The following is a 24168-nucleotide window of genomic DNA, read 5'->3' as shown; positions in this document are numbered from 1 at the left end:
CCTTTCAACACCACAAGCCAAGTGGACAGTCAAGAACTGGAAGCCAAATGAATTACCTCTCTGTGATCAGTGGCCCAGATGAACAAGCTCTTCCATCTGGAACCGTCTCTTCCACAGTCCTGACCGAACAGCTGATCTCTTCCTCTGCTGCTTGATGCTTAGGGAGGAACTCTGCATGTTCGTGCATCTTTCCGTTGTGCATCTCGGAGGTTCGCTTGGGTGGCCTGGGAGGTGGTGGTGTATGCTCAGGTGGTGGCTCCAGGTCTTCATTGGAGAGTTCTTTCCACTGTTCCTTCAGGGAAAGAAAAGCTCTGATAAGCTTTTCTCCATTTTTTAATGGAAGCTACTACAACTTTTAACTTTCATACAGCAAGGACTTTATACTCTACCTGTTCTTTTATTCTTAGAGTGGCTGTTCATTTGCATTGGAAAAAAGGGGGAAAAAGAGACAAGAACTCCAGATCTAAGCTACAATCACTACACAGAAGACTTCTGCTATAAATGCAGACATAAATGCATTTTAATCTGCTTCTGGAAAATTTAAATAGCACAAAATAGAATCTGTGTTGCTAGAGTTCTGCATATCATAAAACAAGCTTAAAGGATTTATGTAATCATAGAATTGTTTTGGTTGGAAAAGATCTCTAAGATCATCAAGTGCAGCCATCAACCTAACGCCACCCTGGCCATTAATCATAATACTTAAACTTCTGGCATATTAGAACACTTGTTAACTGGAATGGAAGACAAGGCTGATGCTGCCCATCTACAATCCAATTCCATGGCTAAAAAGTACCCCCCTCATACTACAGGGACTGTTTTGAAGATTCTTATATATACTTTAGGCCACGAAGCATTGAATTTAAGAACCCTACAATATCCAAATTTATTGAAGCTGAAGTTTCTTGCTGTTCTGTTGCTCTAAGGTATCTGTCCCAGCTAAAGCAGAGCTGCAGACGGCAGGCTGTGCAGTCAGCAGTACTCACTTGGACTGAAGCATCTCCCATAATGAACTTTGCCCCCTCAATAACAGCCAGATAGGAGAAGCGGAGCTGATCTGCTGTCTGTATGAGCCCCATCCTGTACTTGCGCATCTCCAGCAGAACCTGTTTCACATCCACAGAAGAAGGATCTTTCCGTTTGTCCATCTGAAGATAAAAAAAATGAAACATGCTTTATGCTCTGAAGAGATTCAAGACACTGACGCATTCTGTAGTAGAGCCTTCAGACTACCCTCCTCGTTACAGAAATAACCACCTAATAAAAACTGCTATCTGCAGCCACTGATTTGGTCTCTACAAAGGCAGAGAGGTGAAAACACATTGGGCCTCCAACGTTTTCTGTTTCCCCCTTTTTGGTTTTGCTTGTTTTGAAAATAAAATCAAGATTTCAAAAGGGCATTTTAACCTAGGCCTGACTTCTGTGTACAAGCTGCTCTCAGCCACAGAATAAAGCCAAGTGAACTCCAGTTTTCTCTTAAAGGCAGGACAATTTCCCCTGCTGACAGGCAAAGCTGACTGTAAAAGGAAACATTAGACACATTTCATCTTGTTCCAGCATAATTCACCCTATTCCTTAGCAGGCAGCACGTGGTGCTTTTCTTCCCCCTTAATCAGAAGGGCAAAGCCTATCTTTAAAAAAACCACCACGCTGTAAAATCTACTCCCTTTCCTCCCCAGACTCAGTTAAGAGCGAGATCTACCTTGGAATACACATCCAAACTGAACTATGGGTAAGATAATGGGAAACAGCATGGAACAACACTTCACCGAACACAGCACAGCCCCTTGTAAACCTACAACAAACTGCTCCTCCAGAATCACCCTGCAGCAGGAGTGTGTCACAGGAGTAAGCAGCCCTTACCAGCAGCAGACACGTATCCACCAAGCAGAAGGTTCCTGACCTCCCGATGCCCGCGCTGCAGTGCACCACGACGGGCCCATGCGCAGGGTTCAGGGAGCCAGACTCCCTTACTTTGAACAGGAAATTGAGGAATGAAGCTGGTGACTCTGGGACGCCAAAGTCAGGCCACGTAGTATAATGAAAGTGCAGAATCTCTCTAGTTTCCTGTGTCTGCAAAAACAGCATTTAGGAAGTCTTTTAGCTCGGATTCATGACTCAGAAGCATTCAAAGCACTTTTCAGTCGCCTACAACAATGTTCTAATCAGCAAACAATTCCATGTCCATTTTGCTACCACCCACTTATGTATTTAGACACAGCTTCAGATACTGCACACTTTTACCTTTAGATCAATTTCAGATTTGTGCCTTTGGAAAAATTTCAGCTCCTTCCTTCAAAAGTAAATCTGTCTCAGAGGGAATGGAGGTGTGTGTCTGCTCAGACTACACTGCTTCCATTGCACCTTTGGAACTTAAATCCAAATGTCAAAGCCCCACCAGCCTGAGGGAGCTTTTATAGCCACGCAGACAAGAAACTAACAACAAATAGTCACCTCTTGTGGAGGTCTCCAATTTGAGCAAAGGATATTGGACAAGTAGGTTTTAATGACAAAGTAGCATTTGAAGATTTCTCAGAATGAAGCAGCTCAAGCTATATAAGCCATATAAGCCCTCTGTACTTTCTACATGCAAATCTTGCACAATGACAGCTGTTCATTCAGGGCTTGGTTCCCAACCTGAAAACTTTCTTCCAAGACTACTATACCAGTGGTACTCATATCCTCCTGAATACTGAGCTACAACCATGTCTATGGCAGACATCATAGTTCATACACACCACAAACTACATCAACTGAATTCTTACTCAGGCATAATTTAATCAGACTCCTATCTGCTGTCTCACATTTCCTGGCAGGATGAAGCGTGCAAGATGCTAACAGATGAACAAAGGAATAACTGTGTCTTCCGGCTGTGAGCAGAACAGAACTCAGCTAGCACATCACACGTACATCTAGCTCAGTACCATAATGGGCCTCAGACATTCTCTTCAGTGACCTGCATTCAGTGCAAGTTAATGGTGCTCTTCCTCAGCAGGCTCCCCAAGGAGCTTTAGATTATCTCACACCGCCCTAATACAGGGCAGTGGTGAAGAGGAGAGGGAAGTAGGAAATGGCACATGTACTTTTATTTTGGGACTGTGCAAAAGGAAAAATAAAAGAGAGAAAAAAAGAAAACCAAGAAGAGTTCTTTCCCTTCAAGCTTAAAGCTAGTGGCCTGGGCCTTGCTCTGAGCTCCGTACAGCCCACTGCAAGGCCAGGGCTAAAACAGCTCTTGGAGACTACACTGGTTCCTGCTTTCTGACAAAGGGCTCCAATGCAAAACCTGAAGATTTATGCCAAAACCTAAAACTTGACTTTAGAACAAGACATGGGCAAATAGGAAGCTTAAGTGACAGGAAGAGCTCCTTCAGCTCTAATACAAAAGCACTAGAACGTCTAGAGCACCTGCTAAGTGATTTCATGAAGGGTTCTCTGAAAGGTGGTGACAAACTAAGCTTGACTGTAATTTACCTCAGGTGCTTCCTAAATATTTAAGGGTTTCATTTCCAAAAGACACAAACTAGAGGCTGAAGAACAACCTCAGGCAGAATCACCAGTGCTAGAACAAAGCCTGCTCTAATTCCTGAGCATCCTTTTCAGGACTTTGTTGATGAGGAGGCAAATTTCACCTCAGGGAGGCTGAAGAAACTGCCCGTCCTGGTTTCTGTACTTACTGTCAGGTTTTCCAGCTCTAGCTGTCGTACTGTGTAATAGGATTTTATATCTTCAGATACCACTGTTAGTTTCAAGTTTGTGTCTTCAAAAACCATTTCTTTCTCCTCCTTCCGTGGCCAGTACTGTGCACACTTTACCTAAAACCAAGCAGGACACATTTAAATGTCATTTATGTTTGTGTAAGAGACAAGGAATAAACAGTCTTAAATACAACATTTTCTAATGACAATTTCTTCATCTTCTTTTATTGTGAGCACCAATTCTTGCATAAAAGGTATCAGCTTTACTTGATGTTGCAGAACCACATCATCACTGATTCTTCTGTATGAGTTAAATTATTTTGACCTTGACTGAACTTATGAAAATACCTAAGGATGGAGGACAGGTTTGTTCAGGTATAGCTCTCTTTCTTCTATATATAAGCTGAAAGAGTGTGAAGCTATGAAATCTAATCAAAATCACCAAAGCCATTATTTAGTTTAGCCTGTGTCAGAACAAACAAACCAAAAATAACCTAGCAACAGTCCCAGTATAAAAGCTTTCAAAACACTGCAAAACCACCCCAAAACAGCTTACTTTACGTTTTACTTATTATTCTCATGTAAAAAAATGTATTTCAGAAGAAAAAAGATGGTAACAAGAATAGAACATTACTGTGAGCAGCATTCTGAGCTCAATGAATAAGCTACAGAGAGAATTATAACATTGCTAATTTACAAGTGTATCACCAAATGACATTTTGGGTCACTTGCCACTAAATCAAAACCAGGAGTGAGATCATTTTTATTTCACATAGCACAGTGTAAAAGTAAAGTGCCAAACAAAAACTAGCATTCAGCACACATTCCCATTACCTACTCCTGATTGAACTTCAATTTTCTCAGTGCAGCTCCAGAAAGCTTAGTTTTGCAAAGAGTGTGACATGCTAGGACCTCAGATGAGTCAGCCAAATGGAAAAGCAGCTCATTCTGCAGTGTGCAGGGAAAAAAGTGAACCTCAACAGCAGCACCAACAGGCAAATCTGCAGCTATGTTTCTGATCTGACTGGGGGAACTGGCCTGCTACTTCTGCTGAGAAGCACTGCGCCTCTGAAACGAGACCATGACCATCATTTGCCCATGCCTGAACATGCAGGAAGAACTGACTGTTGGACATGGCCAGTGTCCCTTTTATTAAAGAGCAAATACTAAGATTTCAAAGTTGAAGAACTATGAAAAAAGAAGAGCATTCTTAAGACTAAGATGATTCCTGACAGCATTTAATAAACAAGAATATCCTTCAATATTTAATTCACAGGTAGACTAACATCAGTTTTGTTCACAAGTAGACTAACATTAGTTTTGCTCAGACTAATTCTAGTTTTAGTCAAAACACATCCTCTAGTCTACAAGGGTGTAGAATGTACTTAGAATCCTCTGCATTTTCCTTTTGGTATTAATTTTTAAGAGACAGCAGTTGGCTTTGTGTCTAATTTCTCCACCAAATGTGTCTGCAAACAATACTTCGTTGTGCTCTGCTGTAGGTCCCTGACTGCTGTTTGCTGAGAAGTGTAAGCAGCCTGCCCTAAGGGATCCCACGAATACACTTTGTTCTGAACTATTGGCAGTGCAGAGGATAAGCAGGAAAGGCTGGAAAGGAAGAAGCTATTGAAACACATGGTTACTGCATCTCTTGTAAAGATTACATTTGACTCCTACTACCAAAAATCCAAGCACTCAAAAATTAACACAGAAATATATTAAAACACAAGAATTTTCTTGATTATTGGGAACTACTTTCTGATTATGCAAAACTCTGATCAACCAGTGAACATCCAGCATGCTCACTACTCTGTCCCCCAAAGTGTATTTATATTGACAGCACTGTAACCTTCAACTTTAAATTTTGCACTTCTATCAGTCATAAAAATCACTTTTGTCTCAAATTTCCACAGTTGCCAAGCCCAGTTTAAGACTGGTAGCTGTGGAATTACTGTAGAGGCAGAACTCTGACCCATGGATGAAAACCACGCCTGTGATGGTTCCTGTTCTCTCCATCATCAGAAAAGCTAAGACACTTCCTCTCAAGCCAGCAGCTACTTCACATGCCAGAGGAATCAAAGTTTTCTACCTGAAGGTACAAACAGCCCAACTGTTTGTTCATCTGCTGTTTCCCTTCATCTTCTGCCTGTCTTGTCTAATGTAAACCTTCTGAACAGTCTGGACAGAGCTTGGCCCATTGCACTTGTCCTAGCAAGTAAAGCACTGGCTTAACAGCTGGTTCCACACCACCACCTACAACATCACTGCTGAGGACAGCTGTTGGCTGAAGCAATTGCAATTGCACCTTCATTCTCTTTGGACCTCTCATGAATTCTGTAAAGCAATGACGCTGGTGGAGAAGCAAAGTGCCTTGGTGGCGTATTTAGTCAGAGCTCTTACTGCTTGAAGGAGACCTGGAGTCAAAGTCTCTCTCTAACTACTTCAGAACTATTTGGTAATGCTTGAGAATCATAGAATGGTTTAGGTTGGAAGTGACCTCCAAGATCATCCAGTTCCAACTCCCCTGCCATAGGCAGGGACACCTCTCACTACAGCAGGTTGCGCAAGGCCTCATCCAATCTAGCCTTGAACACCTCCAGGGAGGGAGCATCCACAACTTTCCTGGGCAACCTGTTGCAGTGTTTCACCACCCTCACTGTAAAGAACTTCTTAACATCTAGACCTTGTAAACAGTCCCTCCCCAGCCTACAGGAGTAGGCCCCCTTCAGATACAGGAAGGCCATTACAAGGTCTCCTTGAAGCCTTCTCCAGTCTGAATGAACACTTGCTGAGAATGACCTCTGACAGTTGCAATCTGCATACACTGAGAACTACCTCCACATATCCAGGTTAGCAATAGAGACCAAATCCTCATTTGTATGGAAAGGCACACTGTGTTCACTGCATCTTTCAGTCACATTCAGAAGAAATTAGGACCCATCACTATAAACTGAGTGATTTTCTGACAGCACTAAGATCAGTTCACTGGCTATTCAACTCTAGGAGGCATAATTGCTTAGGTAATATCACCTATGGTTATGTCCTTCATGTGGTCCCCACTTCTTTGTGTTGCTTGTTTTTTTTTTTTTTTTTTTTGTTATTTGTGTGTCAATTTTTTTATTTTTTCCCCTTTTTGTCAAGGAAAATCATAGACACGCAATGAACACAGAGCTAGTACTGGTTAAGTACTTACCGATCCCTTTTCCATCACTCTGTTCAACATGACAACACCACGGCACTTCTGTTCCCAAACCATCTCCCAAAAGTGACCACATGTATTTGGCAAAGGTCCCTGCAGAGAGACAGAATGCCCCAAAATGAGCATCATTTTCTGTTTGCATCAGTGCAATGTTCCCCAGTAAAAGCTACTGCACTAGGCAATAAATTGAGACAAGTAACTTCTCATTTCAAACTGTAAAAACAAGCAGTGATACAGCTGTAAGTTCCATTTTCCCACTGTCAACTTACCCATGAAAGCAGAGTTAATCTTCTCCCCCCATACATAACAGGAACAGAGAAGCAGTTTCATTTGCAAGAACAGAATTGGGAGTGAAAATACTGAGAATTTTCTTAGGAAAGTTACACAAAAGTAATGGGGAAATAAAACTTCATTGACTAACTGAAAGCACAATTAATGACCATATAAAACCATTGTGCAATGCATTTTTATTCATAATACTTGAAAATTACTAGGCTGCTGTTCAAAAGACTGACACAATGCCTAATCAGTAACAAATGACATGGTTTTGCAGAATCTTCATGGATCTGCTTTGGGAGTGAACAAAATAACAACTCCTTTTAAAGATTATCTAGTCACAAAGTAGATTTCTGTATAAGGTTTTGTCTGTGCTCTGTTTTTTTGCTATCTCCTGCTTTAGAACCATTGCTCTGAATTTTGGGCAACATAAACCAGCAACACTGTGCTTCTCATATTTGCTACTTGTCACTTTGCTCAAACACAACAGCAGGACAGGGCACTCAAAGAACGACTGGATTTAAATAAAGCCATCTGAACCCATGAAATTCTGGGTCAGAATCAGTAACTAGTAGCAGTTAGTTGCACATCAGACTACTGCATGTAGCAGCTGAACCCTCAGATCAACCTCCGTGCAATACAAGAGCTGTGCGTACAGAACCATTTTCATATTGAACACCATACTGCACACTTCTTCCTTAGAACATTTATCTCTATTCTCTAGAAACAGGAAGGAAGAGCTGCTGCTTTAAAATATTAATGCCAATCTACCTTTATCTGACATGAGGGAGGAAGGGGTCAAAAAAAAAGAAAAAAAAAAGAAAAGTTAAGATTAGAGATCAGGACAGTTTCCAAGGAACCAAACACTGAGGACAAACAAGGACTCTGGTACAGTTGCTGTCAGAATAAAACAAGAGGGTACCCAGGTGTTATAAAGATAGGTGTGGAATTCACAGATTCAGTGTGAAACAGCCACTTTTCATAATGCTCCTCAAATTCCCCATCACTGAAGCCTGTGTTCTTAGTTTTCCTTTCTTACATAAAAGGCAAAGGAAACAGCATTGCCCAAATTACATCCTTTGGAAGTTGTGTTATTAGGGGATATGTTATTTGTAAACACAACAGCATGACTCCCAGAATAATATTTAACAAAAAGTACACAGTGGAACATACTGCTTATACAGAAGTTCAGGTGCAAGAAATTCACCAGCAGGTTTTAGTTACTCTTTGTTCTGCTCAATGTAACATACAAATACCTGTTATATTTAAAGGATGTTACTTCAAATAGGTTTTGAGTATCTTGAGGTTCATGCAAACAGTTCTGTACATGTGAGGCCCTCCTGTTAAGCAAGGTTCACCTCTGGAACAGGCTTCCCAGGGGGGTGTGGAGTCTCCCTCTCTGGAGATATTCAAGACCCACCTGGGTGCATTCCTGGTGTGATCTGGTATAGCTGATCCTGCTCTGGCAGGGGGGTTGGTCTGGATGATCTTTCAAGGTCACTTCCAACCCCTAACACTGTGATTCTGTTAAGAGAATTTATCAGGCAACTTAGGACTAGCTGTCTAAAGCCCTTGTGCTGACCTTCCATGTAGAAGCGTGATTCATTTCAACCACATTTAAATGTTGACTGTTGTAAGCCAGCAAGCAAATTTCCACAAGTATGTCAGATTTGAGCCTACATGGGTTTAAAGTCAAATACACAAAGTGGCCAAAATACTCCACAAAAACCAGTCAGTGCTGGAAGAAGTTGAAAGAACTATGTGACACTTCTGTGAAATGTGTGTATATGCACACAGACATCTATATACCTTTACAGAGAGAAAACAAACATACTAAGGCCAACAAAAACTCATGAAAAAGAATTCCAATTGTATGACTTCTTATTATCTACTGCCAATAGTTACCTGGGTAAGGATGTAGCTCCTTTGGGCCTCTTCCATTTTTATCAAACTAGCATTGATATAGTCATTGTCACCTTGGTTTAGCTTAATTCGACTGTGATCAACTGCAGCATAATTAGAAAACAGTGGTTAATGGCTATGCAACACAGCACAATGCATGTACAACCTCATCAGATGCTGGGATCAAAAAAGCTGAGTTGTCCTGAAGAACCAAAAGAGCTTAATGCCTGGAGTGCAGAAGTGCTCACTGGGCTTGTTAACTCTGAAAATACAATATGGGTACTACAGAGCAGCACTGAAGCAAGAGCAGTGAATGCAAGTTGCACTCTTGTCTACCAAGAATACACTGCAAGAATGGAAGTATTTGCATCTGAAGGAATCAACAGGAATCTGCAAACTAGATCATACTGACCTATTTGGACACTTACCCAGTTAGTGGTTTTATATAAATCTAAGTACACAGCTGCTTATCTTTTGCAGCTTAAACCTTCAAACCCAGCTTGTTCAAGGTTGTTAAAAGTTTGCCTAATCATATACTGGATGAACACACCACAGACTTCCTAGTCTTCTTAAAGACATTTTGCTACCATTCCAAACCCAACCATACCTCAACATTCAGAAAAGATGATCTAAATTCAAGAATGACAGTGGATGCAATTTCATGGCTCTTTTGTTAGTCTCAGCTTGCTTCACTTGGGAGTGAAAAAAACCCAAACCACTGACAGCAAAACCACACATATGAGTTCCCACATTTTGCAAGAAAGCAAAAAAAGACTGGAAGTAGAATTACTTCAAGGCAAAAAGGCATTATTTGTCACTCACAACCCCAAGTATTAGAACTGCTTAGGAAAACAAACTGCCACATTACTGTTCCTAGGCGACTACCCCAAAGACTTCAGTAACTTTAAACCACTAAGTATAAATGTTTCCTGATAGACAATAATGCTCGTCTTTGAGCAGAAGACAAACACCTGCCCAGTGACAGAGCCCATAGAAACTCTGCATTTAAAGCAGGCAGCAGTGCTGTACCCTTCAAGAGGGAAAGAAGTCCCAGAGCAGCCACTGTCATTTAGTGCATATAAGGCAGCTTAGCCAACAGGCTACGAACTTTATTCAGTGTCTGGTATGTTGTTATCTGCTGACCATTTACCTACAGCCTTCTACTTCTCTGCACTCTGCTGCTGCAGTCACTCTTGCATCCCAAGAGCGCAGCATGCCAGACACAGGCCAATTGCTATGAACTAGAAGGATGCTCCAATGAGAGTACTGCAAGAGAAAGGATACTTTCTCTTTGCCACTTTAGCCATCATTCCTCTGTAGTATAAGAATTCAAAAGTGAACTAAGTTCCTCCCCTCAGATTTCTCCCCACAAATACAGAGCCTACTGTATGCTCCTCAAATCTAATCCTCTGGATATAATGGTGTCCTGCGACATCTGTCTTAGAAATAAATATATTAACAAAAGGAATTGTCTTGGATGCATACCCATCCAACAAGAATCTTATTTTTACAAAGAACATTTAGCTGTTAGAAGTCATTAGAGGTCAAGAGCCTGTTACAAACAATGGAAAAGAAAGTGTACTTACAGGGGCTGACATCTCTGTACCTATTTCTATTTTTGTTTCTGGGGTGTTTGGCCACTTTGCATGGAAAATCACTTGCTTCATGCCTGATGTCCTGAAACAAAACAACCAAAAAATTTCCAAGTCTTAGATATGAATCCATCTACCATCATCACACCATTAGCTATTTTAAGACAAATGTCCCTCTGACTTCACACCTTCACAAGTAAGAGTTCTAGACAGAAAGCACTTTGGACATGAAATGATGAACCGAGTTTAAAATTATTAGAATACAACACTATTTGAGTGTTAAATTATGACTACCTTGCATAATGAAGTAGCAGACCATATATCAGATATTATGCTTGTAGGACTCCCATGGAGCAGAGTCTCTGCCCCAAAGCACTTTAATAACAGCTGCTTTAAGCAATGCTCTCCACTATCAGTAAACTATCACTTGTAATTCTGACTCAGCAGCAATTAAAAAAACTTTTATTGTGAGAGAAAAAAAAACCACCTATCTACCCTCCCTGGCATCACACACAGAGGGAGTGGCCACTTGTCTAAGATCACTTACAGCTTTATCTTGAGTTATCAGCAACATGTCACTATTAGGGTGTCTTTAAGGTGCATATATTAGCTCAGCTGCTTGAGACAACTCCAAAACAATTTCACTACTAAAAAGAGTTCTGCTGCCCTTGGACATGAGTCCCAATTTGTAAAAATAGAACTTCACACTGTAAATGAATAGTGCTAAGAATGCCATAGTTAAAAATTAAAGTACTGGGAACTTCAGGGTGCAGCTGTGAGATTTAACTGAAACGAGTGAAAACAGAAGGAATGGATTTACTGAGAAACTGGTATTTCAACAGCAAAATTCAGTTTAAGAAACCCTAAGACAGACATTGTGCAATCACATGGAGTGAACAAATGAACCTGGCCCAGAGGCCACTGAAATCATCATTAAAAATAAATTATCAAGCTAAATTAATCTCCTTTCATTGGATTAATTTTGCTAAATATAATCAGCAAAATTAAGCAGATTTTGTTATTAATATCTGTCCAGATACAGATGCATTTTGAGCATTGTGCTGATTCACACCCAATGTGACCAGAGAACAGGCTTATGCACACAGAAAATCAGTGCATTTGGAAGCTGCTGGTGATACACACATTACTTGCACAGAAAGTCTGAGCATTCCCCTATTAATAGTTTTGAATTAACTCAGGCTCTGGTTCAAATCGTGCTAACTTTCCAGCTCAGAACAGGAGTACTTTACCCCAGCAAATCTAATCCCTACAACGCAGGCCAAACCAAGCTGGTTTTGGTTGCTCTCAGTTTTGCATAAAGAATCACATACAATGCTGGAGATTTTCTTTCTAAGGAGGCTATCTGCTAAAGCTTATTGCCTTATATCTTCTTCTACCCTGTTACTGAACTATGTATCAGCTTACACTGAACACTACAAGTCACAGGAAGAGTTCTAGTTTACATGTACCTGCTCAAAATTAGTACAGTATTCTCAAACAGCTCCTCACTGAAATAAGCCTTACATCAGCTGCTCTCTTTTTATAACTTAACACATGGCTGTCAGTATTTCTGCTTACAAAGAACGCAGTCTGGAGAACATGATCTTGACTGCTACAGTCTAATCTCTCAAACGTGAGGTGGCTAAAATGGGTGTTTTCATAAATTCATGCCTGACACGAGGTTGGTGAATTTGCAGGGGTTTGTTTTCTCTACTGTCTGTAGAAGACTAACAAGAGACAGAAACAGGGAACCAGGAAACTAATTTTCTGGATCTCTAACTATGTTTTCCTATAAAGTCTGTGTAAGATAAGTGTTTAAACAAATAAATAATGAAAACCAGCACAACCAACTCATCACTTAGGATTCCTATGAAAAAAATACAACCAACCCACCCAAGAGTAAAATGCAACCCAAACCCAGACAGCTGGGCATTTTTGCTCTAAATATTGGGTTCATTTTTTGCAGCAGCAGCACTAATCTACAATATTTCTTTTCACAGCATTAATAAATTTGAAAGGAAGCGTCCCCTCTTTTAAAACAAGGAATGGATTACATGCCTCATTACAGAAATGAAATTATGCAAAGGCATTCTAATATACAGACATCTTGCAGCATACAGATGGATGTGCCCATGCACACCACTCCCAGCCTCGCAAAGTTCCAGAGATTCAAATAACAACATCACATATTTAAGCCTCTGAACCTGGTAATTTACTATTCAGGGAATACAGAGCTGGCTATTTTTACCTTGCTACCAAATATTAGGTATTTTCAAAGACACTACAATGCCTAAAGGTACTGAAAGAATGAAGGAGTTCTATGAGATGTGTAACTTCCCATAGGCATAGAGAGAAAGGAAAGAAAGAAGGTATGCAGGTACTTTCCAGAAGCAATCTAAAAGCACAATGTATTTATGAAGCATATTTCAACAAACAGAAAAAATATACTATGGTAGGGTGGTAGCAAAACGAAGAACCTAGGTATGGCAACAGGCAAGCTGCTGCCTCCTATGAAAATACAGCATGCATACAGCACTTCATTCCTGAATGCAAGGAACACCAACCAAACAGAAAATCCTAGAGGACACCCATGCCTGGGCCTCAGTGGTCAAATCCAGGCCTGAAAAGATAAGGCATACTTTTCTCAGCAACACAGGATACAAGCAGTCTGGGGGTTTGGCTGAGGGTTTGTGGTTTCTGAGTGGGTTTGTTGCTACAGTAGTTGCTAGAACATTGAAGGTCCAAGAAATCTATGATCTCCTCTAGGACATGAAGCTGGCTTCAGTAGAACTCAGATGGCCTTCAGAGAAAATTCCTGGAGAGAAACAATCCAGTGGCAAGTTATGTGAAATGGCCACATTAGAGGCTTTCTGGTACACTCCTCAGAGTCTTCTGTTACTGGTGACTGCCAGAGTCACACAACTACCGGTGTGCTGTTATGGTGCCTAACAACCAGTACTACAGGACCTCCATGCTGGAGACTGCAGATTCATTCAAAGCATGGAATTATTATGCTATGAGGAACTTGAAGACAGTGATGTAACGAGAACAGAAGTCAGCGGATGAACACAGGGATTGATACAGTTACAAAACACCTTCTTGAATCACACTCCGAGTCACACTGCAGAGATCCTGTCATTTGAAAAGGAAGCTCGACATTTCATTTAAAAGGTCGTGCAACATAAAACTTTAAAGAGGAAGGGCTAGAATTGAAGTCGGTTTTCCAAAGTCAAATGCTTCTGGTTTTGAACATGAGTGGCATGGAATGACTCATCTCCTGGTTTTAAGTCCTGAACCCTGCGCAACCCCCAAAAACTCAAGAGATGGAAAGAGGAAGCCTGCTGAAGCACTGTTCTTCAAGTGGGAAGTTCTTCTAACTGTTAATTTGCAGTGGTGACAGGAATAAGAAGTTTTCTTAGTGCTTTACAGAAGAAGGCTGCTCTCAGTTGCATGAATGGATTCCACCTGCTCTGACAGCATCACATTCCCTGCCACAAAGAAAGGACACAGAATGCAAAGGCTGTTTTGCTCAGCCCCATGAACACAGTCTCTTACGTCCCAGAACCCTACATATGTTCATCATAATGAGGTGCTCATGGTAGCTCCTAGCCCCTTTTCCCAAAGCCTTCTGCACCAAGACACTCAACTCTTCCTCCCTTTCCCCTGCTAGAAACCCAAAATTAGAGATTCACCAGGTAGACCACAGCCCTTTCTTTACATTCCTCTCAGCCTTCAATGCATTATCGTCAAGGCAGTCCCTAGCCCACTCTCTGAAGTATATACTAAGTATTTTCTGCCACCTCTCCTACTAGTCCTGGCTACTGGCACTCTGCTACAGCTGTCACACAAATTCATAGCACAACAGCGCATTTGACTATACTTTCCTCACCAACAAGAGATTAAGAGAAGATATACCCCAAAATCTTCAAGGAACTGAGAGGGTTAAGATCACATAAGAGGCACATATGACAGCAGCCATTCAAGCAGACACACAGAGAGAAACCAAATCTCCAACCTAAAGGCCTTCAGATTTGACAGAAAGGCTCCTGGGGAAGTTTGCAGCAGGCCTTGATTTGCTCACGCTGTTTTATTACACCATAACCATAGGAGAAGCTCAGACAAAGAGATAATGACATACTGGCATTTTAACAGAGCTGTTCCTACGGGAAGCAGCAATTGCCAAGATCTTATCGTGGGCTAGAGGAGTGCACAGTAATCTGTCTACTGAGGCGGTAACACCGAGGGAAGCAATTCAGGGTAAGTATATAAAGACTTCAATAAAAAAGTCATCTTAGCTTAAGAGCTTAATGAATAAATAAATATTTCCTTGTAAAGCTAGCACCGAAAAAAATGACACTGTTGTAAAAAGTTGAAGACTAAAAAGGAGTTACATTAATGTCAAGTGAAAGCTGCTGTTTTCTGATCTCGGATTGGAAATACCCCTACAATTATATGAGGTGGATGAGACCTGCACATAAGACCACAAGAAAAACAGTGAGCACAAAGGGATCTCAAATAAACAGCTACTTCACACAAAAGGGAGAAGATCTTTAGATTCAATGTGTAAGGAAGCAAACTGAGTCACTGAGCAGCACTGAACTGAATCTTCCACAGAAGAACTTCTCTAAGCTATAAAGCGTACATAGAACTGTTTATTGAAGCCACTTTGACAAGCAAGACTGGATTTCTTATCCTACATTAAACTTTACACCAGGGTATCTGGAGGACAAGCAGTGAACAGTAAGTTCATCTAAATATCAGATAAATGGACAGGCAATTGCATCACATTAATCTTAACAAGCTGCAGATATTTAGCCAGATAAATCAAACTAACATAGACTTTAATGCCCTTTAAAAACATTTATCTAGTCTCTTGGTTTTGCTTTCAAGTAAAACCTGGCAGTATTGATTTGCTTATTAATAACCCTCAGAAAAAGCTGGCTGGTATGCCAAGCTTCTTCCTGCGGTCAAGCAGCACGGTGAGAGAAAGAACAGGATAGGCTTGTGTAAAGATCAACAACACCGTGATGGGAGTTTAAATAAAGAAATAAGCAGGAATCAAACACTTGCAACATCTTTTCCTAGAAAGCCCCTTGCTAAGTCAGCACTGCATGGGCTATCTGGAACAGGCTTCAGCAAGGCAGCATAAGCGGTGTTTCTGACACCAGTCAGCTGGCTGTAGGCACGAAAAGAACCCCCCAGGAGAATGTTAACGGGGCATGACTGTGCTCCTAAATCATATCAGCATGTGGCAAAGTGGAACATTTCGTCTGGGCCCATATCTATTGCAGCTGCAGACATTATATACTGTTACTCACCACTGACTAGTTTCAACATGCCTACCTGTAAAAATGTAGGAATTATGAAAGTTAATCTGCAGTACTTTGTTGTACCCACTTCATCAGCTGCACTCTGAAAATGCTCAAACAACTGCACCTGAACAGTTCTTACACCCTGGGTATGCACCTCCAGAAGGGAAAACAACACATACTTGTGTCATTTCCAAATTTTAACAGTGCACTTATTTTGTACATTGTCAAAAGGAAGGCACTGTACAGCTCAGCTGGTCAGATTCTTGTTTTGTTTCTAAGTTGTTATCTGCAATGAAGAAAACCTGATTTTTCAGTGCTAATGTTTTTTGAAGGCTGCAGGAGAACGTGGGCAACCAGAGAGTCTAAACTTTAATACTAGGTTAAAGCATTACATGAGACTTCTCAAATTTCCTAAGTTCAAAATACAGTTTGTCCTTGAAATTTATGACCCATAACAGAAGAAGTTCAGTGTAGCTGGCAGGAACATTTTACTTCTGCTGTTTTGTAGCCATGTACTCACTGCCAAACAGGAAACAACTCGATGGAGGGTCAGCACAAGAAAACAACTCAAGTTCCCTTCTTCACATCCATTTCTGTTTTTCCACCCAACTACTCAATCTGCTCCAGAAATGCATCTTAGAAATTACTGAAAGGACAGAGACTTTTGAGAAGATGAAATGGCTGCTTCTTGACAGCTGCTGTGCAGAATAAGAGCTTTGCTATCTGTATCATCAAACAAAGCTAGTGCCAGGAAACAAACCACAGTCTCATTAAAGCGTCAAGAGGTCCTAACTTGGTTACTCTTCTCCTCTAAGAAAAATAATCAGAGAGATGAGATCCAGATCTTGATTCACTCAAACATTAGAGGTCTCCAGACAGAGTTTTGGGTTAACCTCATCTCAAATAGACTGGTGCATCTGACAGTCCAGATATCTACAGAACTCCTACAGGAATTTAGTCTGCAGCCTTGTTTGCAGTATGCATTTTGTCTTGAGTTTAAAAATGTGTAATTCCTGGCCCGCAGGCTTCATAAACTGACACTCATCCTTTCCTAGTTAGCTAATATTTTCATCCTGACATCTCACAAGCTACCTTTGAGCTTTTACAGAGCTACCACCACAAAAAAACTCAAACCAAAACAGAAAAACAAAAGAAATGAAACAGTAACAACAAACCCCCCCCCTCCAAACAAACAAACACACACACACACACACACACACACACACCCTTCTCTATCCCAAGACAAAGAACCCCAGGCTATGGAGAAACCCAGGCAAAAGACTCCCTAGCTATGGAGAGGGAAGGAAAAAGATCTCTCATTACCAGAAAGCGAGGGAGAGATGAAGGAAGCTTCCTCTCAGACTTTTGCACAGCAAAAATCAGATCACTGTGCTGCATAACTATGGTATTTCCTAAACTCTAGATAAGCTGCAACTTAGAAACTAAAGGAGAAGAGATGGCTTGGAAACACTGCACACAATTTGTAGTTTCTGATGCAGATCTCTGACTTCATGAAATAGGAACCATGGAGTGACCTTTTTATTTATACTCAGAATTCTCCACTATCTTCCAAAGCTACCCCATGCAGTGTAAATTACTTCAGTTCATGTTAAGAAAGTAAGACTGCACTGTTGTCCCAAATTCCTGAATAGTCCATTATCACCACTTAAAATGGAGACAAAAATGAGCTCATCTGATTAATAAATTAAATAAACAAAGATAACACTCTCTTGCTTTCAAGTGCCTCCTTTTCAGTTGCATTACAAAGGGAGAGTGGGTCGCAAGCTATCTGCAGCAAGATCACTCCTTGTTCACTGCTTTGTTGTTTGTGTAGGTACACTGTTCACTTTCATGGTCATTAGTTGTCACTAATATTTTCAAGTTCTACTGCCTTTTGTTTTTTAAGAAGTTGGGCTTGGCTTATGTTTGGTTGTATTTTTTTAAGCCTACATTTTTTTAAGCAGCTACATACTTCCCCTCCATAATTCCCTTGAAATTATGCAAATAGTTTCAAACACATGCTAGACTCAAAAGTGTTTAAATTCATTCACATGGTTCTCAGAAAGCAGCTCAGTTTAATATATACCAATGTGTCAACACCCATTAACATACATTGACCACTGAAGTTCAGTGTGAGAAGCTCAAAGCATAAATCTAGAAAGCCTAACTCATTTAAGAAGTTCAGTGTTCTGCACAGGAAAAAAAAGCCAACAAACCAAATCACAACAAATCCAGCCTTTGTAAAAGGCCTGAGATAATCTTTTGTTTAGACTGTTTTGAGGATTGTGCTAAAACGAGGACAGAAGACTTCAGAGAAAAGCAGATCAGCCTGGTTTGCAGAGTTAATACAGCTGGTATTCACCTATGAATTTCCAACTTAAAAACATAAAACATTTGCTTACAGAAATAATTTGTTTTATAAAAACCCACAATAAAACTGAGATAAACTTCCTAATGGCTGTCTATCAGCAGCCAGCTGACAGTGTTTCTCTCAATAACCAGAGTCCTACTTACTAAAAGACAGTAAAGGCAATGCCACCTTGATACAGTTTAATCTGCAACAGCTTTATCCAAAACTCCTTTGGTAGAAGTATAAATATTTATGTTCCAGGTATTTGATCATGCTACCACTCACTTCATCTGTAGCTACAATGAGCAAACTAAAACATAGATTTTGCTCTGTCTTAACCAGGTAATTTGATGGAGGAAATCCCCAAGTCTTACTGGAAAAGAATCAGACACAGAAGGAAGAAACTAAGTATTATCCTTCAAGTTTTTCACTCAGTTTTGGGACCTATCATCAAGTGGTGGTTCTTTACCTGTCATGACTGACATACAGACAGCCTATTTTTGGAGCCCTGAACATAGGCTTTTCCACGAGGTTGTGGCTAATTTATCTTCAGAAGCTCAATAAAGGCAGGAAAACTGTGAGAATTCTTGTTCTAGATAAGCACAAACCAGTTGTAAATACCATTACCATTTCAGGAATTGCCCAGCATCATCTTATTCAGATTTAAATCTCACCTTTAAAAAAACCAACTAGAATCTTCAAGAATTAAAAAAAAAAAAAAAAAAAGAAACACCAAACAAATCTGTGAGCTTAGATTTATTATTTTCAGTCATTTCAAAGGATGTCTGGAAGAAAAAATTAACACACACACCCCAATCACTCATGCTTGGTTAATATGAGAAGTTTCACTTTGTGCAGGAATCAACATGCAGAGAAGTCAAGCCTGATTTCCCATAAATTGATCTCAGTACACTGAAACAGGCACATTTGAAATCTTGGAAGCAAAAGAACACAGGCACATAGTTCCATTTAATAATTTAACCCACTGTCCCTTCACACAGAAGGGCTGTGTGATTTGATCTGTACAGGTACAGGGCATCAGAGCATGCCTTTTGGTGCAGAGACAAAAAACTGCTAATAGTTATACTCCTAATTCCCATCAGCTGTAAGGAAATGCTAAGTAAGCATTGAAAATCACAACCAGACCCTGGCTGAAGTTGCCTTTTTTCTCCTTCTCCAAGGGTCCACTCTGACAAACTGTCTCCTTAATTTCGACATTTGTCACCTGTGTGTTTGGGATGCAGGTTTGTTCATTGGGCTGAGCTGAATGTTTTTAAAGGATCTCTTCTATGCTTTCTTTTAACTGAATTACAATTTAAACTTTGCCTGGTATCTGAACTGACAACAAGGAGATATTTTGGATCCAACTGGAATTCTGCAATCAGACCCACTTGAATCACTCCCACCTGAGTGCCCTCATCAAGCAACACAGTCAAGGTCTTAGTACTTTAAAGCTGAACAAATCTTCATGGCTTTTTTCCTTACCTCCCATTTTAGACAGCAGTGTATGTGTCTGCTTCAAGAGCTTTAGTTCTGAACACATTCTTCTATTTAACTTGGACATGCTGGCATACAGCTCAGTAGAAAAATACAAATGTTCAGAGTATCTGCATTTTTATTAGTTCTGTTAACAAGGAATCTGAGAGGCTCCTATAGTATGCCATACTGCACCAGTATAGGGGCAGGTGTCAATCTGCTGGAAGGTAGGAGAGCCCTGCAGAGGGACCCCAACAGGCTGGATGGGTGGGCAGAGGCCAATGGGATGAGATTTAACAAGGCCAAGTGCAGGGTTCTACACTTTGTGTAGACTGAGTGTCTACACGGCAACCCCAAGCAGTGCTACAGGCTGGGGACAGAGTGGCTGGACAGCAGCCAGGCAGAAAGAGACCTGGGGTTGCTGGTAGATAGCAGCTGAACACGAGGCAGCAGTGTGCCCAGGTGGCCAAGAGAGCCCCTGGCATCCTAGCCTGTATCAGGAACAGTGTGGCCAGCAGGACAAGGGAGGTTATTCTTTCCCTGTACTCAGCACTGGTCAGGTCACACCTCGAGTACTGTGTCCAGTTCTGGGTTACTCAATTCAAGAGAGATGTTGAGGTACTGGAACATGTCCAGAGAAGGGTGATGAAGCTGGTGGGGGGCCTGGAGCACAGGCCTGTGAGGAGAGGCTGAGTGAGCTGGGGGTGTGCAGCCTGGGGAAAAGGAGGCTCAGGGGTGATCTCATTGCTGTCTACAACTACCTGAAGGGAGGTTGCAGCCAGGTGGGGGTTGGTCTCTTCTGTCAGGCAATCAACAAGAGAACAAGGGGACACAGTCTCAAGTTGTGCCAGGGAGGTATAAGCTGGACGATAGGAGGAAGCTCTTCACAGAGGAAGTGATTGGCATTGGAATGGGCTGCCCAGGGAGGTGGTGGAGGCACCGTCCCTGGAGGTGTTCAAGAAAAGATGAGGCACTTAGTGACATAGTTTATTTGACTGGATAGGGCTGGGTGCTAGGTTGGTCTCTTCCAACCTGGTTGATTCTATGATAGTATCACCTTCTGCCTGAAGAGAGACTCCAGGAAGTGTTTAGCACTGGATCTACTGTCACTGTCTAAGCCTATCTAAATGAGTTGGCAAGACTATTAACATGCTCACCAAATGAAGTGTAACAGAACTAATGCAGTTACCAAAGGATCCAGAGCAAGTTCTGTGACCTCGATGAGTAATACCACTCCTGCCAACTGTGAAAGCAAGCAGCCCTGCACATTGCAGAGCTGAACTGTGAGTCTTCCTACTAAGCCCGGATTAAGGGTTGGTGGGGCTTTTTTAATTGTTTTGTTGTTGTTGTTTTTTCAAGAGACTTCATTTTAGATGAAGACACACTTCACATTCACTGAACTGCAAACGAAACTTGTCTGTGGTATTTGTGTCCTTTCACCTTTTCCTGGAAAGTATGTTGACTAAAAGCCAAACAAACAGCGCAGCACTTTAGCTGCTTGATAGACAAACACGGCTGACATTTCACTCAGGACACGTATTTTAAAGGACCAAAATAACATTAATTAGATTTTGGATTTTGTTTTTTTAGAAATGCCAAGATTTGTGCATTTGTCTTACTAATGGCTTAAACTGGCACAATTGCAGAATTACCATAGCATTACTTTTAATCCTGTCATAGGTGACATGAATTAAAACACATAAAGATTACTAACTGGTATCTTAAAAACAACAGTCACACTAACAGGAGACTAGTCCAGTCCAGCATTCCCTACCTGCAGCAATATATGTTCATCAATAACATATAGAAGTTCTTAAAACAACTGCCAGAGGAAAAAAAAGCACAGGCTGCAATTCCCAAAGGATTCTAATTTTGTCATGATCATATTCAAATTAGGATGCCACTGGTGAGGTAGAAATCTTAATTGTCTAGGACGCAACAGAACTAGAAACTACCAGAGAAAAACAAGGTCTAGAGCACTAGAACACTTCAGCAAACCACTGTTCTAAGTTTAAAAGATGCAGTTCCACCACAAGGTGTATTTCTGTAACTGAGAAGCTTGCTGTCACCTTCCCGGTATGAAATCACCCACGAAAGTGTAACACAAATCAGAGCCCCTAACCAAAGGGCAACTCCCCAGACTTGCCAATTGGTATGATACATGACCATGCTCCCTTCTCCAGGGAAAGGCCATTTTGCCACGAAGCCAGAGCACTGAAGTTGCCAGCACAGAATATGAGCCTACTCTTAAACCAGAGGCCTGTTCCGGGAAAGTATTTCAAGGAAAATGACAAGGTGCCTATACAGCAGTTCCAAAACACCAACCACTAATCAGTGTGAACACAACCTCACCATCCAGTTAAGCTACTCCTTTTCTCTCTAATGCAAACCAATTAGGCACTATCCACAAAACACCAGGTATTTTAGATAGGAGTAAGGCCATGAAGTAGCCCTAAGGGACAGATAATTACAAAATACACAAGACCTTAGCAACATTTACCATGTGGGTAAGATTGTCATGTGCCACAAAGCTGCCATCTCTCCTAAATCCATCATTTTGACTATCAAGCAGAGGCAAAAAAAAAATGTCAGGCTCTGGGGTATTTTGTTTCTCTAATCTTTCAGGCAATTCTAACAGCTCAGAGAAAGAAAAGCTGTTTTCCTACAACAGCCTCCTAATGGTAAAATAGGGTGGTGTTTTTTTTCTCTTTTCCCCAGAGAGATGGATTTTACCTCCACACATTTAGCACTGTGACAATTCCCTGGGAGGTATCTGATGCCCTGAGTAAGATCACAAGGGATTTTAACTCTGGATTTGTCAAGCTGGAAGATGTTTTTCACAGCTTTCAGCTTGTTCCGCAACACTTCATTGCAGGTGGATGATGAAGCTCAAAGGGAAAAAACATATATACATCTCTCTTGGATGGTGCCAGATCTACATTAAAGTGTTGGTCTTCATTACTAGTAACTGGGTGACCCAAGACAGTTTACAAGTACTGCTTGAAATCAGGAAATAAGATGATCTTGAAAGTTTTGGTGGATGCTCAAAATGAATATTAAAAAAATAGGTAGAATGAGAGATGGCTACACAGAGACAATTTGTTCGAATGCAAAAAATTCAGTGTTAGAGTGGTCTTAAAGTACCAGGTGTGCCTAAAAACATAAAAATTTAAGTTTTTAAAGAGCTCTCCTATTAACTTACCAAGCTCTTTTTACAAATTCAACAACTTGACTTGGCACTTTACAGTATCTCCTAAAAACCACAGTCCATGCAATGAGTAATAGGGAAACAGATGACTTTGTACCCTTGGATTTATCATCGCTTTTGTTATGCTGTTAGTACATTAGGATTACATGCAAAGGGAAAAGGCAGGCTGTAAGAACATGCAGATAAACAATCCTTTCCAAGTTCATTCGAGACTTAAAGCTACAAAAATATCCTTCTAGGATTTACAAAGGAAAATATAATTTGGTTTTTTTTTCAGATCTCTGCTACTGTCCTTGGGCTGCCCTAATGTCAAGTTTGCTGTTGCTGGCATCACATTCCAAAACAGACATTTATATCAGACTGGTGATTTTCATCTACCTAATCTCTTCCAAATAGACAGTTGTGACCTTCCTCAGGAGCAGTCAAATGCACCCACTAAGGAAGACACCCACTGAAGAGAGACAGAAGCCACCTCTTGGTTGCTATTATGGATGCTGCTTGTGTTCTTCAAGCATATTAGTTTTCATCTGCAATGCTCAAACTCATTAGGTTTCTAACTTAGGAGTCAATGTTTCTCACTACCATTTTAGGAATCCAGGCACTTCACTCTAACACTCTTGGGTTGACAGCTGTGTTGGAACAAGTATGTATTTCTTCTTTCAGAAGGGAGGTTACTTCTCTGAGCAGTTTTGTTAGACTCTTACAGGAATGCTTTTGTCTTCCCTGCTCTCTAGAGGCAAATTTTAGAATGGCTGTCCTACCTCATCATTAACACCATAGAAAAAAACAGAATTGTCATTGGACACTGACATCATCTGGAGCCTGGGACGCCAGGCCTGGAAATCATGCATTTCCTGTACAATTTTGGTGGAGAGCCTTTCTAAATGCAAGAGCACATCTAGATTAATTGTCAATGGCCTATTTTCCATGATGACACAAAACCAGAAACAAAAGGATTATTCTTTAGGAGTCAGGACTCCTGGTGTTTGCTGAGCTTTTATTTTCTTGAGCTGGTTTTAAAGTCTCTTACCACCACGAAAACAGAATTAGTCTGCAAGCATCATTTCTCCACCCAGCACTAAACAGAACTAAACTCAGCTCTTATCTACTTTAGAAGGTAAGTAAGCTCATGGGGTTAACAGAAGCAAATAGGAATTT

At 40.9% G+C, this 24168-nt stretch overlaps 1 protein-coding gene across 3 annotated transcripts in view; it reads right to left on the bottom strand.

Annotated features, from left to right (window-relative positions):
- PTPN1 (protein tyrosine phosphatase non-receptor type 1) overlaps positions 1 to 24168 on the bottom strand; it is a 43591-nt gene that overhangs the window by 4980 nt on the left and 14443 nt on the right. For 2 of the 3 annotated variants that reach the window (XM_064167861.1, XM_064167862.1), the window contains exons 2-8: positions 10659 to 10749; positions 9076 to 9176; positions 6889 to 6987; positions 3675 to 3812; positions 1864 to 2073; positions 987 to 1148; positions 57 to 292 (exon numbers count right to left, since the gene is read on the bottom strand). In XM_064167861.1, coding sequence (XP_064023931.1) covers positions 57 to 292; positions 987 to 1148; positions 1864 to 2073; positions 3675 to 3812; positions 6889 to 6987; positions 9076 to 9176; positions 10659 to 10749 — 1037 coding nt within the window. Of the gene's footprint in view, positions 1 to 56; positions 293 to 986; positions 1149 to 1863; positions 2074 to 3674; positions 3813 to 6888; positions 6988 to 9075; positions 9177 to 10658; positions 10750 to 11211; positions 11225 to 24168 lie in introns of those variants that run through there. The other variant, XM_064167863.1, reaches the window with a different exon arrangement.

This window comes from Pogoniulus pusillus, chromosome 29 (genome assembly GCF_015220805.1).
Source record: "Pogoniulus pusillus isolate bPogPus1 chromosome 29, bPogPus1.pri, whole genome shotgun sequence".
Taxonomy (NCBI): domain Eukaryota; kingdom Metazoa; phylum Chordata; class Aves; order Piciformes; family Lybiidae; genus Pogoniulus; species Pogoniulus pusillus.
This window is presented reverse-complemented; position numbering and strand designations above follow the sequence as displayed.